The sequence below is a fragment of the Lynx canadensis genome, chromosome A2 (assembly GCF_007474595.2).
Source record: "Lynx canadensis isolate LIC74 chromosome A2, mLynCan4.pri.v2, whole genome shotgun sequence".
In the NCBI taxonomy this organism is placed as follows: Eukaryota; Metazoa; Chordata; class Mammalia; order Carnivora; family Felidae; genus Lynx; species Lynx canadensis.
The window spans coordinates 64,908,207-64,924,542 of record NC_044304.2 but is presented as its reverse complement, the minus strand read 5'-3'; the positions used below and the strand labels follow the sequence as shown (position 1 = coordinate 64,924,542).

Sequence of the window (16,336 nt, the reverse complement as noted above, 5' to 3'; positions counted from 1 at the left end):
AACACGGCGCAAATGTTTTGATTAAAAACACACGGGCTCCGGGGTCATCGCTGGCCTCAGTGGGAAGGAGAATGTGATCTTCATTTACAAAGGACAGAGTTCTACCCCCTTCTCTCTCGCTGTCCCTCTTTAAGGCTACTCACAGAGCGTTCCCCGGTACAGAGAGACCAAAGGGAGCTGTGCCAGGGCTCCCTCGTATACTGCCCAGAATGTACTAGAATTCCTAGATGCCCGTGCATAAGGTCAGGCGCAATCCATTTTCTCGCACAGGTCAAAGGCCAAGCCAGCCCCTGACAGCTTATTATTGCTTACTGACATAGTCTGCCTTCTAACTCTTTGAAGAAATAACACTTCAATTACTTTTCCTGAGTACATCTGGGCTCTTGGTCCTTCCTCGTTGTGGCTGAGTCACATCCCGACGTGCTATTTCATGCTTTCTGGTTTTCTCTCACACGGACTCGTCCACACGGTATTTGCTTTCAAGCCCAAGCTACTGTCAGACGGACGTTTCTTCCCCGGTTTGCCCTAAGGATGGTCCATTTGCCATAAAATTGCTTTGAGATGGTGTCCATGCTGCCAGATGAGGCAGAGAGGCGATTATCGTCAGGCTCAGACCTCAAACCCCAGCCCAGAGGAGAGTGGTGACCTGGGTTATCCGGGACCATCATTTGTACCGAATCTGAGGGTGGTTCGTGGTAGGAACGCCTCACCTCTGGCCCCTGTTCATCCCGCACACGCTGGTGATGCCTGCCAGTGGCCCGATGCCAAGCCTGGACCGACAGAGGGGACAAATGTTCCCCTGTTGGGTTTTGCTTCCTGACGCCAGTTCACCAGCTCTCTGGACACCAACTGGGCGTCCCATAATGGGACTCCATTCTGACGCTAACCATCTGGAGTCCCCACAGACCCCACAGGTAGAGGGGCTCGGTCCCACAAGGTCCAAAGGTCCCCGCCCTTCTGTCCAGCTTGCTGTAAAGTTGGGGGTTCCCGCGAACCCCCTGCTCCTTCAGATTTGATAATTTGCTAATAGCTTTGAGCGCTCAGAAAGTCGCGCGACTTACATTTGCTGATTTGTCACAAAGGAAACGAGCGAGCAGCCAGAGGGAAGGGATGTGCAGGACAAGGTATGGGTGTGGGTAGAGGACACAGAGCCTCCCTGTCCTCCCCGGCTGTGGCTCCGTCCTAGCACATTGATGTATCACCAACCCCGTCCTTCACCGCGTAGGTATGGTTGATTGCATCGTTGGTCATTGGTGGTTAACTCAGTCTCAAGTCCCTCCCTCTCCTGTGACCCCCCCCCCACCCCAGAGACTGGGGGTAGGGCTCAGAGTTCCAGCCTCAAATCTCCTTGGTTTCCCTGGCAACCGGCCCCCAGGGGGCCCTGAAGCTCCCCAGGGGCAGGGGGAGGACAGTCATCTGTCCTCTCCTTGGCTTACCAAAGCCATTCTTCACCCTCCAAGAGATTCCAAGGGTTTTAAGAGTTGTGTGCCAGGAACCAGGGATGGAAAGCAAAGATTTATTTTTTATGATGCCGCCCCCTCAGGTGCTGGGGTCCTGTGGGTGTCGGGCACCCAGGTGAGGGATGCGCTGGCAGAGCGGGGTCCCAGGGAAGCGTCCCAAAGCGGGTGTGCCTGTGCTGAGCCTGCTGGAAGAGGGACCAAGAGGGAGGGGCTGTGGGGGGCTTGTCCCAGTGGCTTCCTCATTAAGCCCCACCCTGTGTTCTGTCAAACCAGGGTGAAAAAGAGGACAGACCTAATCGGAGCCTTTAAGCTGGACCCTGTCTACTTAAAGCACAGCCATCAGGACTCAGGTACTCTGCGGGGGGGGGGGGGGGGTCCCTGCTTTCTCGGTGTTCTGGTTTTGTTTTCAGAGTGCCCTTTCTGCCAGGAGCCAGAGAGGAAGGTTCCAGTCCACAGAGACCAGACCATGGGAGCTGCCTCCCCAGGAGGGTGGTGGGGGGTGGGGAGGGCTGCCCGGTGCCCCCCCCCCCCACTCCAGAACTGCTCAGTGCAGGAGCCGGGGAGGGCAACCACACAGCCAGGGGGCACAGCTTTCCATGTGGGGTGGACACCTCCTGGGTAGAATCCTTAAAAAGAATGATTGCCCTCGTGTCTGAGAACGTATGTCTGGCTGGTGGCTATGGGGACGGCACCGTGACATAAACTAAAAGGGAGGGACATTCATCTCCATTCACGACGTCATCTGGCGTCATCTGGGTTCTTAACAGACTCTTACTGAGTGCTCCTTGTGCGCCACATATATTTTGGGTGCTGTTATGTTATGTCTGCTGGTGTCTATGCCTCCCTGTCAGGCCACTTCCGGTGACCCTGCTGTTGATGTTTGACAACCCCATTTCACATGGTGCAGAGAGTGGTGGCTGGGAGTTGACCTGGGCTGTGTGACCTTGGGCTTTCATCACAGGGTCCCTCCTAAGATTAGGGGGTGGGACCTGGCACAGTGGCCCTGAATGTTCTCCCATCTCTACCATCTTATGACCCTAAATAAGAAAATGCCTGGAGGGCTCAGTCGGGTAAGCATCTGACTTCAGCTCAGGTCACGATCTCACGGTTCGTGGGTTCGAGCCCTGCGTCGGGCTCTGTGCTGACAGCTCGGAGCCTGGAGCCTGCTTCAGATCCTGCGTCTCCCTCTCTTTCTGCCCCTCCCCTGCTCACACTCTGTCTTTCTCTCTCTCTCTCTCTCAAAACTAAATAAACATTTGAAAAAAAAAAAGAACAGAAAAGAAAACGCCTACTGTCTCCAGATGATAGTCAAAAAATCAATAATAAGTGGCGACTTTAGATTTCCTTTTAAGTATAGTGTAGACCCGTCTACACAGCGGGTGAAGAGCCAGCTGTGACAGTGGGTGTGCAGTGCATCAGACTCCGAGCCGTCAGCACAGAGCCCGGCGCGGGGCTCGAACTCACGAACCGCGAGATCGTGACCTGAGCCGAAGTCGGATGCTTAACCGAGGGAGCCACCCAGGCATCCTTTAACCATCCATTTTTTGTAACCACTATGAAGCCATTTGAATCCAGGATAACGACATTGATCGAATGTACACTCAGGTATCTGCTCCATGCCAGACTCTGTACTAAGATCCGAGAATACAGACATGAACAGTCATCAAAAGTTTGATTCCTTTTTTTTAAGTTTATTGATTTTGAGAGAGAGAGAGAGAGAGAGAGAGAGAGAGAGAGAGGATCCCAGGCCAAGCAGCTTCACACTGTCCTCACAGAGCCCGATGTGGAGGCTTGATCTCACAAACCATGAGATCATGGCCTGAGCCAAGATCAAGAGTCGGACGCTTAACCGACTGAGCCACCCAGGCGCCCTAAAAGTTAGATTCTTGTCTGATATCCTACTCACTCTGTATATCACAAATTCACCTTCCTGCGCATGAATGAGTGCATAAGGAAGGCTTCACGTGCTCCGAATGCCGTTACCAGAAGATAGCTCGGGTTTTGTGCTTCTGTAACCATAGAAAGTGAAGCCAATGGGAACCCAGTTGTAATCTGGCATTTCCAATTTGTCCTGGGAACCCCGCTCTCTTGGAAAGCCCTTGGATCTGGTACCTTGGGAAGTGCCCCCCAAACACCCAGCCTCCTGCCTTCTGCTGGTGCAGGAGGTGAGGGACGGGACACAGGAAGTTTACCTTGAAGGTGAGAAGGAATTGATGTGAAATCGACCAGTGTGTCTGATGGCTTCTCTTTTCTATTTCTTTCTCTTTTCCAGGGCTTATCACCGACTATCGGGTAAGTGGGAGATTTGACGCGCTGAGTCCAGGGCTCAGGTGATCGAAAGTGTGAACACAGAGAGGGGCCTGTCATGGGCTGTAACTCCCGCTGCCCTCCTGTTCCGCTCAGGCTCAGAGTCACCCTAGAGGACACCTTCTAGCTGGGTCCTAAGGCAGGCCACAGACAGCTGTGCTGAGCCCACCGACTCCGGGTCTCGGATCAGGAGGAAATGACCTTGCCTGCGCCCCTCGGAAGGAGGCAGAAACTTCTGCCCCCAGAATCCTCTGTAAGAACAGGTGTTATCCTTAGACCACACGGCCCGTCCATTCCGCACGGCTGCCATGTGCCTGGGGCGCACACTCTCCCCTTAGGGCAGTGGGAGATCAGAGTCAGAGACCACAGCGGTGCTCGGATGGCCCTCTTTGTCAGCCGGGAGCTACGCACGGCTCTGGCAGCTTCTCAGAGATGAGTGAGGCCCCATGCCTCCCTCCCGGACCCCCAGGCTACCGAGAGAGACAGGGGCACAGATGGCCGCACACGAGGGGATAACCGTTCTGCACACCGCTGTGAACTGCCGTGCTGAGACAGATCTGGAACACGCTGCTCCTTGCTGCTGGCTGTTTCCGGCCCGAGGGAACACGTTCCAGCTGGTCAGCTAGGGCCCCGCTAGCTTCATTTAGACTCTCCTTGTGCTGTTTATGAGAACCAAGTCCCAGGCATCATATGCCGGCAGCCTATGAACTGTAGGTCGTGTGCGGGCAGCTTCGAGTTGGTCCACCTGCTGTTTGGGAAGGACTGGATCCAGGCAGGCGTGCGGCACTGTGGCAGCCCACCCTCGTGGCCATCCTCCCTGGCTTGCGAGGTCATCTTGGATAACCGCACTTTATGTCCTGCTGTGCGCGCCCGCGGAGAGAGCCAGGGGGCAGGCGCGTAGTGTATTCTCCGCAGGCATCTCGTGGTCCGTGAATAAGCAGATGAAATTCGTGGAGGAGCAAATTGGAAGGATGGGGAAATTATTCTGGAGCGGAGAGTCCTCTAAAAACTGATGCACATAAGTGAGTCCTTAGAAAAACAGCGCCACAAAGTAGGAGAGGTCAAGTGGGGGCAGATGCAGGGCATTCCCACCAGGAAAGAATACGCAGGTCGGTGGGAGCCTCAGCAGGGGAGCCTGTGTCTGGGCCCTGGCTGTGCAAAGGGCCTGGGGCACCAGTCTTGCCCTATGAGTGTTGTTCCTTCCATCCACTCCTCACAAGTACGTGTCACCCGCCTCCCACCCTGACCCCCTTCCCTGTGCCACAGCCCTAGAGAGCCCCTGACCGTATTTTCTGGCAGTTTTACTGCTCTCTTAGCTAGAATGTAGGGATATCTTTCCTTTTTGATGCACATATAGGTACTTCTGGAGCTCTTTTATGGTTTCTTCCTTTAGAGTGAAGTCTGGGCAAATGCCCTGGGGCCCGGGCTGTTCTTGACGAGGGAGTGCTGGGCTCAGCAAATGAAAAAAATATATATATATCACAGACATCATCATCATTTTGTTCAAAGACGATGGAAACTTCAACCTGAGGTGGTCATGGCCTCCAGGCTGCAGAGGAGGCCCCCCCTCCGGGGATTCTAGGCCCCTGACCAGGCCAGTCTGGGAAGTGTAGGGTGAAAGGCATGAGCAGCCCCTGGCAGGATGGTCAGCCCTCAAGGGATGGGGACACAAGGGCAGACTCAGCACCAGGAGGAGGGAGTGGGAACACCTTGGCAAAGGGGGTTTTACACCATGTCTGCTTGTGAATGACCAAAGAGGGAACTGTAGCAGCATTTACCTACCATTTATTTACCTGGTCTTAGGCAAAGTGGGCATCATTATAGCCATTTCACAGATGTGGAAACAAGAGGTTCGAGGTCAAAGAATTTGCTGAACCTAATTTAAAGAGAGCCAAGAGCCTGGGTCAAAAGCCCACTCACTGAGCCTCACAGCCCCCATGCTATCTGAGTGAGGAAAATACATCTTCTGGTCCATTTCGGTTGGTTATCAAGAATGGGATGACACACAGGACAGCCTGGAGATAAGGTTTTAAAATTTTCAGTTGTGGAGGGAAAAGTACCCAGAAATAGCTCCTTTGGTGTCCAAGAAACCTCGAGTAGTGACTGACTTCTACATGCAGAATCATTTTAGGTGGCCCATGTATGTGGATTTTCCTCCTGACTATTTAAGTACAGTGGTCAACAATATTCCATAAAGCCTTATGACATGTCCTGTCACCTCTGAACTTACAGGCTAGGTGCAAAGGGAATTTCTCTTCCGGGGGACGTCTACCCCGGTCCTGCCCCAGGCTCAGGACAGGTGGTGACAGCATTCTAGGGCCACGTTTGAATCAGCGCTCGATTAAACTGTGCGCATTTTTACTCCAGGACCGCAGAAATTAAGTTAGGTCCCAAGCCATTCCTCCCGGTGTAAAGGTTAACTAAGCCGTTCATGATTCATTAGTGAGGCTATTCCTCCGAGTGTTAGACCTCAGTCCCGTCTTGATCTCCAGGACGTTCGCTGACACGGTGGGGAATGATTTTGGAATGCAGCGTCTGTGGTGAACAATGGGAAGAAAGCACTGCCCATCACTAGTTAGGGGGGGTGGTAGGCTTTCTGACTTTCCAGAAAGGCCAGTGAGTTCGGTTTTCCCCCAACAACCTGCAGACGTGCTGTCCCTTAGGGTGGATCTATGTCCGCGGGGGCCATCCGGGCTCTGGGGAATCGCACGTGGCCCCCTAGCCTCTCCACGCCTGCTGTCCTCCCGTAAGATGAAGACACAAGCCCCGGCTTCATAGGCGTGAGGGTGATGGGGTGAAATGCTGCGTGAACCCACTGGGCACAGTGCCTGGTGGACACAGGGTGACACCGGGTCCGATGCCTCTGAGTGTCAGTAGCGGGCCCCTGTTTCTCTTTGCAACTTGAGGGGCTTCCGTGAAGCCCTTGCTGGGACCCCCTGGTGATGCATCTGCCCTTCAGAAGCGGCGTGGCCTGGGCATGCTCAGCACGAAGGTTCAAACCCGCCCGCATGCTGTACTACAGAGGGAGCAGGGCCCGGACTGCCCCACTGTGCCCATCACGGATGCGCTGGGGGAGGGTCCGGGCTGTGCCCTCTGCCCCACTGCAGTCCTCCGCAAGCCCTGCCCTGCAGGGAAGGTCCAGGGAACAGAGAGGGAGCCTGAAGTGCCCTCAGCATCTTCTCTGTAGGTGATAGAACCTGACCATTTGAAAAGTCACATTGAAGTGCCCGTTTTATGGTCCCAGAAGGCCCCCTTGCCCTCCCTCCCTTCTGGGTCCTTTCTTGCTGGCTTTCGTGCATTTGCAGCCATTGGGGGGCCCCCACAGCTGGTGGAGTGCCAGCCGGCTGACAGATTGAGGAAAAACTAGAGAAAGCTTATTGGAGGACCGGCATGTCGGGGTTGTATTTCCTAGTGACCGTCTTGCGGGTCATTCTGTGGCAGCGGGGGGCGGGGGAGGAAGAGAACCCCTATTGTTCTAGAAAAGGATGCCGGAACAGCACAGGGAACACGCTGAGCCGAAGGGGTGGGTTTCGGCCTCCTCCTGCCCGCAGTTGCAGACACCCGTGCCCCCGCTGGCTGGTGAGCTCCATCCGTGCGCATCCTGCACACATCTGCTCCGAGAACACAGTGCCTTCCCAGGAAGCAGGCTGGTCCGTCCTCGTCTGTCTCGGGGCTCTGCAAAGAGAGCCTCCAGCCGTGGGCTTTGCTCAGCCCGCATGGTGGCCGGACGGGGAGGGGAGGCCTCCAGGGAATGAGCTGTCTCCAAGAGAAACAGGTGCCCCAGGAGCCAGAGGAAAACCAGCTCGCGGTAACTTCCTCCCTGACGCAGCGTTTTCTGTTCTGTTTCAGCACTGGCAGTTGCCGCTGGGCCGAAGGTTTCGCTCTCTGAAGATGTGGTTTGTTTTTAGGATGTACGGCGTCAAGGGACTGCAGGCTTACATCCGCAAGGTGACTGTGCTTTCAGTACTTAGCTGGGGAACGTTAGGCAGGCCTTGGACACTAGACATGGAGGAAGATGGCTTAATAAGCAAATACATGATAAAGGTTCGTTTGCGTTACTGAGGGTTGGCCATTCACAGGATGGTCAGTGCGTGATTATGGACCTTCTGGACGCTTCCATGAAGACCACAGGCCGTCAGGTCCAGGGGACTGCAAAGTGAGTACACCACACAGCCGGGACTGTGGCCACACCTCACCTGCAGCAGGTGCAATGACAGCAGGGCAGTCATGAGAACACAGTACGTTTCCCTCCGAACACTGCCAGCACGGCAGAACCTTGGAGCTTCTGGAAACAGTCTCCAGCCTAGGGTTTCTCAGTGTGTCCCCGACCAGCAGCACATGCATGGCCTTGTACTCTCGGGTGGGTCCCGGCAACCTCTGTTGCTATAAGTGAACCAGGCCGCCGTGATGAGCTCTACAATGTGAGAACAACTGGTCTACTTCAAGCCCCATCACCCTGCCATTTTTTTTTTAAAGCAGTTGAAGAAACTGAGGCCAGAGTATGTGCTGGGACTCCCCCAAGGCCCACCCACTTAGCTGGCTGCAGAGAGCTACCGATTCCCAGCTGGTCCCTCCCATGCTGGCGTCCTTCCTCAGCCAAGATGGCACCATCTTGCTGGACAGAGGACCTCGGGCTTCATGGGAGCAGGGATGCCTGTGGTCTCTGACTAGTGACCGTGACAGTTTGGGTCCTGGTGCCTCAGCTTAGTCTGTGGTGCAGCTGTGGGCAGCACACAGTGGCTCCAGGCTCTTCCTGTGTGTGGGGCACATGGCCTATGGAATACCACACGGTGGCATCTGTCTACCTTATGTGGCCCGTGGGGGCCCGTGGGAGCTGGTAGTCACCAGGAGGATCTGTGGGGTAGGGAACTAGGAAAGGAGTGTTTGCGTGTGAGTTTATGGGTGCAAGATCCCCTTCCCCATGTGAGAACATGCTCTCAAATATAATAAGGATTCAACTTTGACAAAAATCAAGTGGTCTTTGTCACCATAGCTTAAGGCTCTGGGGCCCTTGGGTGTGATTAAGCTGCTTCCTGTAAAAACACTCCATGCCTCTTATATTTGTGGGTCTGTTTCTGGGTTCTCTGTTCTGTTCCACTGATCTGTGTGTCTGTTTTGTACCAATACCATACTGTCTTGATGATTACAGCTTTGTAATACAAGCTAAAGTCTGGGATTGTGATGCCTCCCGCTTTGGTTTTCTTTTCCAACATTGCTTTGGTCATTCGGGGACTTTTCTGGTTCCGTACAAACCTTAGGATTGTTTGTTCTAGCTCTGTGAAGAATGCTGGTGCAATTTTGATTGGGATTGCATCGAATACGTAGAGTGCTTTGGGTAGTATCAGCATTTTAACAATATTTCTTCTTCCAATCCATGAGCATGGAATGTTTTCCCATTTCTTTGTGCCTTCTTCAATGTCCTTCATAGGCTTTCTATAGTTTTCAGAGTACAGGTCTTTTACAACTTTGGCTGGGAATTTCCTAGGTTATTTTATGGTTTTTGATGCAATTGTACCTGGGATCGATTCTCCGATGTCTCTGTTGCTTCATTATTGGCGTATAGCAATGCAACCGATTTCTCTATGTTGATTTCATATCCTGTGACTTTGCTGAATTCATCTATCAGTTCTAGCAGCTTGTTGGCGGAGTCTTTAGGATTTTTCACGTAGAGTATCATGTCATCTGCGAAGAGTGAAAGTTTGACTCCTTCTTTGCCAATGTGGATGCCTTTTATTTCATTTTGTTGTCTGACTGCCGATGCTTGGACTTCGAACACTGTGTTAAACAACAGTGGTGAGAGTGGACATCCCTGTCGTGCTCCTGATCTCAGGGGGAAAGCTCTCAGTTTTTTCCCATTGAGGATATTAGTTGTGGGTCTTTCATACATGATTTTTATGATGTCAGGGTATGTTGCTTCTATCTCGACTTTCTTGAGGGTTTTCATTAGGAAAGGAGGCTGTATTTTGTCAAAAGCCTTTTCTGCATCTATTCACAGGATCCTATGGTTCTTATCCTTTCTTCTATTCATGTGATGGACACACTGATTGATTAGTGAATACTGAGCCAGGCTTGCAGCCCAGAAATGAATCCCAAACTAAGGGTTGATCGGGGCGGGGAAAATGGATGATGGACATTAAGAAGGGCCCCTGTAGGCATGAGCATTGGGTGTTATGTGTAAGTGATGAATTACTGGGTTCTATTCCTGAAGCCAAGACTATGCTGCATGTTAACTAAGTTGAGAATAGAAAGAAAGGAAGAAAGAAAGAAGACAAAAACACAACAACAACAAACAACAAAAAACACTCCATGCCTCACCCTGAGAGGGCTCCTATCCAGCCTGACAGGAAGGGACCGGGATGGTCAAAGCCTGTCCCCAGGCAGGTGGACCAGGGAGGGAAACAGCACCTGCCAGCACGAAGTCTTTGGTGCCCTCTAGTGGCACCATATTTATTAAGGGACGGAGCCACACAGTCCGATGAGACTTCCTTCCCAACAACACTCCCCAGCGGGGCTTCTGCTCAGAGTTCCCCCCCACCCCCCGCCCCCAACCCCGGCCCCCAGCACCTACTTGAGAGCACCGAGCACCTAGCACTGAGCACCGAGCCGGGCGCCTGGGTGTGGAATGAGCAACACGCACGCAGACCGTGGCGAGCTTGTTCTCCGTTCACATACTATACGAATCCCCTTTTGCACTCCACGAACCCCTACAAGTCAAATAAGGTGGTGAATGCAGCGAGAGGGAGGCATTTATCGAACGTGACGGGGACTGTCATTCTCTTCTCTTGGTGGCAAGCGCTGTTGGATAACAGCACTGCAGAACCGAAGCTTCGGTGACGGGCAGCTGTGTATGTCACCGTCACACCCTCGGTTTCCTTATCTGTAAAGTGGGCATAACTGCGGCAGCGCCTACCCCATGGGCTGCATGGGGACAGTAGGATGGCGGGGACCTCGGCGCTCAGCACAGGGCTTCTCAGTAGTGGCTAGCTACCCTGCCTTTACCAGGATGTTTAAATAAGATTTGAGATTATAACTGATTATTCTGGTGAGATTAAAACAGTCCCCTGAACAAAAGACAATGGCAGTGTCCTTCTGAAGACACTCGTCCTTCCCTCCTGGTAAATGGGATTTTTTTCCTAACCGGCTGGTGTGGAGGAATGTACGTGCTCGAAGAAAACGGTTGAGAGCATGTGAATGAATTATGCATAGGCTGTCTAATGAGGTTTTCTAGGTGGTTAAGTCCTGAGCTGAGTGGTGTCGGGAAACTCAGACAGATGCCCTTCCCTTTCCAGCACGTCCAGCTGGCCCACGAGTTTGAATATCTGCTGCACCAGGACCCTCGCTTTGAAATCTGTGCGGAGGTCACTCTGGGGCTGGTCTGTTTTCGGCTCAAGGTACGTTTGTCTCCTTTAGTCTCCTTCATGGTCCGTGATGGTGACCAGCGAGAGAGTATCGTTCATTGCCTCCGAGCACAAGACTGGCAGTTGAGCTCCCCAGAAACCACGGAACTCAGCACGCATTTTCCAGTCTTTGCTGTTTGCCCCTCCAGGCCCTGCCCCAGCCTGACTGCCCGCTGGGCCCCGAGCACTCTTCTCCAGGAGCCGTCTTCTGTCGTTCCTCGAGCAGACTGAGGCTTCTTGCTTGTGTAGACCCTTGGCCCTGGAGTGCCCTCCCCTTTCTCCACGCATGTATCTCCGCCACCGGGAATGCTCTGGGCGCTGGCCCGTGTACACGCTCACTGATGCAAGTGTCATCCCCCGACCAGCTCCGGCCGCAGCCCAGACCTGCAGACCCTGCACCTTAACCAGCCCCTGCAGGCTGCTGGGTGCACACAGGGGTGTAAGTTCTGGGTGCTCTGCCGCCTGACGACGAGTGCGTTCACCGTGGGAGGGGGAGCTTCCCCGGAGCGCAGCGGGTACCAGCCATCGAGGCTGGGAATCGTGACCACATTTCTCAAAAGGCCCGGAAAGGTGTGGGACGGGCGGGCGCCTTATTAGTCTAGCTCATGACCGAGGCTGGATGGGGACCTCACACTGACAGCTCTCAAGCTGGCCATGCATTCCAGAACCTACTTTTCCCACAGGCCTCCTTGTTCACAACCATGGAGGCCATCGGGAGAAGCAGGGGTGGGCCCGGCTGCACTGTCACATGCTGTAATCACTAGGTGGCCCTCCGCTCACCATATCCTCCCCTCTGCTTCTCAGAGCTTCTGGGTGGCTATGAGAACCAGAGAGAAAGCTTGGACTCTACACAGTTAGTGGGGTGCTGGGGTTCTGGTGCAGGGCTTGGCGACGGGGCCATGCACTCTGTGCAGAGTGCAAAGTGGGGAGACCCTACGGGGCACCTGGGAGGTTCAGTCGGTTGAGCGTCCGACTTCGGCTCAGGTCATGATCTCGTGGTTCATGAGTTCAAGCCCTGCGTCGGGGCTCGCTGCTGTCAGCACAGAGCCTGCTTCAGATCCTCTGTCCCTCGCTCTCTGCCCCTCCCCCACTGGCGCTCTCCCAAAAATAAATAACTTTTTTTTAATTAAGAAAATAAAAACAAAGTGGAGAGACCCTAGAGAAAGTGTGCAGAGGGCAGAGGGGCACACGCATGCCGGGTGGACACAGGGGAAATCTCAGAGCACGGGTGTCCCAGCCGCAGGGTCCCCCAGAGTGGCCTCGGGTCACGGTTCCAGAGGCACTGGTGTTGACAGTGTGTTTTGCCGTGTTCACCACGGACAGACGTTTTGTTCTGTTTTGACTGCCAGTGTTCTGGCAGGACTTTAGCTTTTTAACTTTCATGGTTTTATTGAGATGCAACCCACACACCACACACTTTGTCCGTTTAAAGCACAGTGAGGGAGTTAGGGGCCCAGCCCCCCACAAAATGGAAAATACACTTCTGAATTCCCCAAAACTTAACTGCTAACAGCCTACTGTTGCCCAGAAGCCTTACTGATAACACAGTCGATTATCACATATTCTGTGTGTTCTGTGTATTACACACAGTGTACTTACAAGAAAGTAAGCTAGAGGACAGAAAATGTTATTTTTATCTTTAAAAAACTTTTTTTAGAGAGAGGGCAAATTGGGCAGATGCAGAGCGGAAGGGAGAGAGAGAGAATTCCAAGCAGGCTCCGAGCTGTCAGCATAGAGACTGATGTGGGGCTCGATCCCACCAACCTTGAGATGTGACTTGAGCTGAAATCAAGAGTCGGATGCTTGGGGAGGCTGGGTGGCTCAGTCGGTTAAGTGTCCGACTTGGGCTCAGGTCATGATCTCACGGTTCACGAGTTCGAGCCCCACATCGGGCTCTGTGCTGACAGCTCAGAGCCTGGAATCTGCTTCAGATTCTGTGTCTCCCTCTCTCTCTCTGCCCCTCCCCTGGTCATACTCTGCCTCTTTCTCAAAAATAAATAAAACATTAAGAAAATTAAAAAAAAAAAAAGAGTAGGACGCTTAATGGCCTGAGCCACCCAGGCAGCCCGGACAATGCTATTAACAAAATCATAAGAAAGAGAAAATACATTCCTAGGGCTGTGCTGGATTCATAGAAAAAGTTCCACCCATAAGCGGACCCGAGCAGCTCAAACTGGAGCGGTGGGAGGGTCAGATGAACACACGATGAGGATTTCAGCAGAAGCCAGGGTCACAGCCACTGCCAGGATCTCAGATCCTCGTCCTCCCCAAAGTGGTGTCCCCAACGCCATCTTTCAGTGCCACCCATCTGCTTTCGGGCTCTACGGCTGGTCCAACACGCGCATTCCCACAAGTGGAATTGCCAGCTGGGGGCATCTCAGCCTGACCCAGGTCCCCGACAGGCGCACCTGCGGTGGCCCCGCCCCTTGCGCACGCGCAGCACAGGGAACACCCCTTCCCTGTTCCGGAAGCCCAGGGCGCTTTGCAGCCCGTAGAGGTTTCTTCCTGAGCACACTTGCTTGCTGTCTCCATTCCAGGGATCCTGGTTCTTCTCCGGGAAGTATCTTGTTCGGGCTTGTGGTTCATTTCTCTATCTCCATGCCTACCACCTGGTCCTTCCTTTCTTCTCTCTGTCCCGTTCTTCTCCGGTCTGGATTTCGTGTTCTCTTCATCATCGACGGCTTCAGCGCACATAGTATGACTTTCTTTAACGCCCAGCACATAAACTGTAGCTACTGCGTCCTTGGTTTTCCGTCCTTCACCCCAGTTCATCTCAACCACTCCTGCTCATTCGGTGTCCTCACTCAGCCCGTTTTTCTTCTCCTTATTCTCTTTCTTCCTCTCCGTCCTCCCTTCTCCCTCCCCACCACCCTCCTTCTCCTCCTCACTCCCCCTCTTCCTCCTCCCCTCCCCCTCCCCTTGATGGCCCTCCCCCTCTTCCTGCTTTTCTCCTCCCTCTCCCTACTCCTGTAAAGTGGCACAGAGCAGTGTCGCCTAATGCTGGCCTTGCGCGGTGCTCAGCTGAAGTCCGAGTCCTCGGGGACCTGAGCACGCCCCCCCCCCCCCTCCGTCTCTGCAGGGTTCCAACAAGCTGAATGAAGCTCTTCTGGAAAGAATAAACGGCACCAAAAAAATCCACTTGGTTCCATGTCACCTGAGGGACAAGTTCGTGCTTCGTTTTGCCATCTGCTCCCGCACCGTGGAATCTGCACACGTGCGGCTGGCCTGGGAGCACATCAACCAGCTGGCCAGCGACCTGCTGGGTGCAGAGAAGGAATAGAAGCCCGGCCCCAGGTAAGCTGCCCTCCCGGCCCCGCCACGCAGCGCTGCTGGGCCTGGATTTCCTCCAAGGCGAGAAGGGGCAGGACCCTTGCGCTGCGAGGATTCCTTAGGGACCTTGACCCATTCTTCCGACTTTGTATTCTTTTACATGTGACAATCAGTCCCGCACCTGTCGTTTGCCCTCGGAGTTCACGAGGCAGCTTACTAGCATAACAAGCTTCTATATTAAACTGGCAGACTGCGGATAAATAAAGATGAAAGAGAACATTACAAAGGGAATTTGACACGACCGAGGATTTATGTTTCGCTCTCTCTCTTTGTCCTTGTTGCCCCATTACCCATATATCACAACCCACGGAGGATGTGACACAGTTTTACCTTGTTCGCTTTTTTTTTAATGTTTGTTTTTTATTTTTAAGAGAGAGAGCATGAGCAGGAGAGGGACAGAGAGAGAGAGAGGGAGACACAGAATCCGAAGCAACTCCAGGCTCGGAGCTGTCAGCACAGAGCCCGATGCGGGGCTCGAACACACGAACCGTGAGAGCATGACCTGAGCCGAAGTCAGATGCGGAGGGGGCATAACTGCTGTTACACAAAAGGAAACCATATCAGGCAAACACTCCTGATTAACCTTTCCACAGCCCTGTGTTTGCACAAATCTCATCAGGATGTAGCATAGGATTCTGTTCCCATGTGCCCACAACAACACAGAGAGAGGCTGTCGCCCTAAAAAATTAGCAGAAGCAAAGTCGCATTTCTGACAGAAGTCACAATTACTGTGAAGTCATATGTTATCAATCCAAAAGATACAAGTGAGATTAATTTTTTTTTTTTTTTTTAATATAGGACACAATAGGGGCACCCGAGTGGCTCAGTCGGTTAAGTGTCTGACTTTGGCTCAGGTTGTCATATCACAGTTGGTGAGTTCGAGCCCCACGTCGGGCTCTGTGCTGACAGCTCAGAGCCTGGAGCCTGCTTCGGATTCTGTGTCTCCCTGTCTCTCTGCCCCTCCCCCGCTGGTGCTCTTTCTCTCTTTCAAAAATAAATAAACATTAAAAATATATACATATAGGACACAATAGTGACTCATAACACATGGAATTTTGGGGGCCAGGTTAATTAGAGCCATGAAAGTCTGAATGCATGGGCTTCACTTGGGCTCCCTTGAGATAATCACATCAAATCCACATGGCCACAATTCTAGGGAAAGAAGGAACTATTCCTATTTCACAGAGGGTGGTAGGAAACTGGGCACAGATTCTGGCTGGCATTGATCAAATGTGCTGGAGAGAAGCCAGATCGGTCATTCAGTCTCATTTCTGACAAGTCATATTCATCTATATTACATGGTTCCCTCCAGCTCCCTGGAGAAATGGCATCTTCCTTCTGTGTGTTCTAGAGAAACATACGAGATACAGATTTTCCTTTTTTTTTTTTTTTGAATGTAGCCTTATGTTCATGTTATTTTTTTCCCCTGTAGCGATCAAAAGTTGAAAAGAAATATATCTGAACACCGTGGAAGAGAATAGAAGCATGCTAGCTCCGTGGACCCACACCCACGTGTGGCCTCATGTTTCCTTCTCTGAAGTTCTCCAGAGCCTTGTGTTTCTGTCTGCTCACCATCTAATCAAGGAAGAAATATTATTGGCTATGTGAAAAGTTAATCCAGTGGATGTAGCTTTTGTTCATTATTTGGCTGTGACTTTTGTTGATTCAAAAATCATAGGTTTTCATGCTCTTGAAAATGTCAGTGGTAGGAGAAGCTTACTGAACTATTTTCCAGGGCATTCTAGGATCGTGGGACTTGAGATTATACCTTTAAATTGTGGCCTTTAAATTGTTCCATCCTGTGGCTCAATGCTTAATAAACAATTTCGAGTGCGGTGGCCA

At 52.5% G+C, this 16,336-nt stretch overlaps 1 protein-coding gene across 2 annotated transcripts in view; it reads left to right on the top strand.

Moving 5' to 3' along the window:
• Positions 1-16,336, top strand: part of DDC (dopa decarboxylase) — an 80,729-nt gene extending 64,393 nt beyond the window's left edge. For both annotated transcript variants that reach the window (XM_030307678.1, XM_030307679.1), the window contains exons 10-15: positions 1,734-1,810; positions 3,733-3,752; positions 7,617-7,715; positions 11,057-11,158; positions 14,244-14,458; positions 15,927-16,336. In XM_030307678.1, coding sequence (XP_030163538.1) covers positions 1,734-1,810; positions 3,733-3,752; positions 7,617-7,715; positions 11,057-11,158; positions 14,244-14,444 — 499 coding nt within the window. In that variant the 3' untranslated portion in view covers positions 14,445-14,458; positions 15,927-16,336. The remainder of the gene's footprint in view (positions 1-1,733; positions 1,811-3,732; positions 3,753-7,616; positions 7,716-11,056; positions 11,159-14,243; positions 14,459-15,926) is intronic.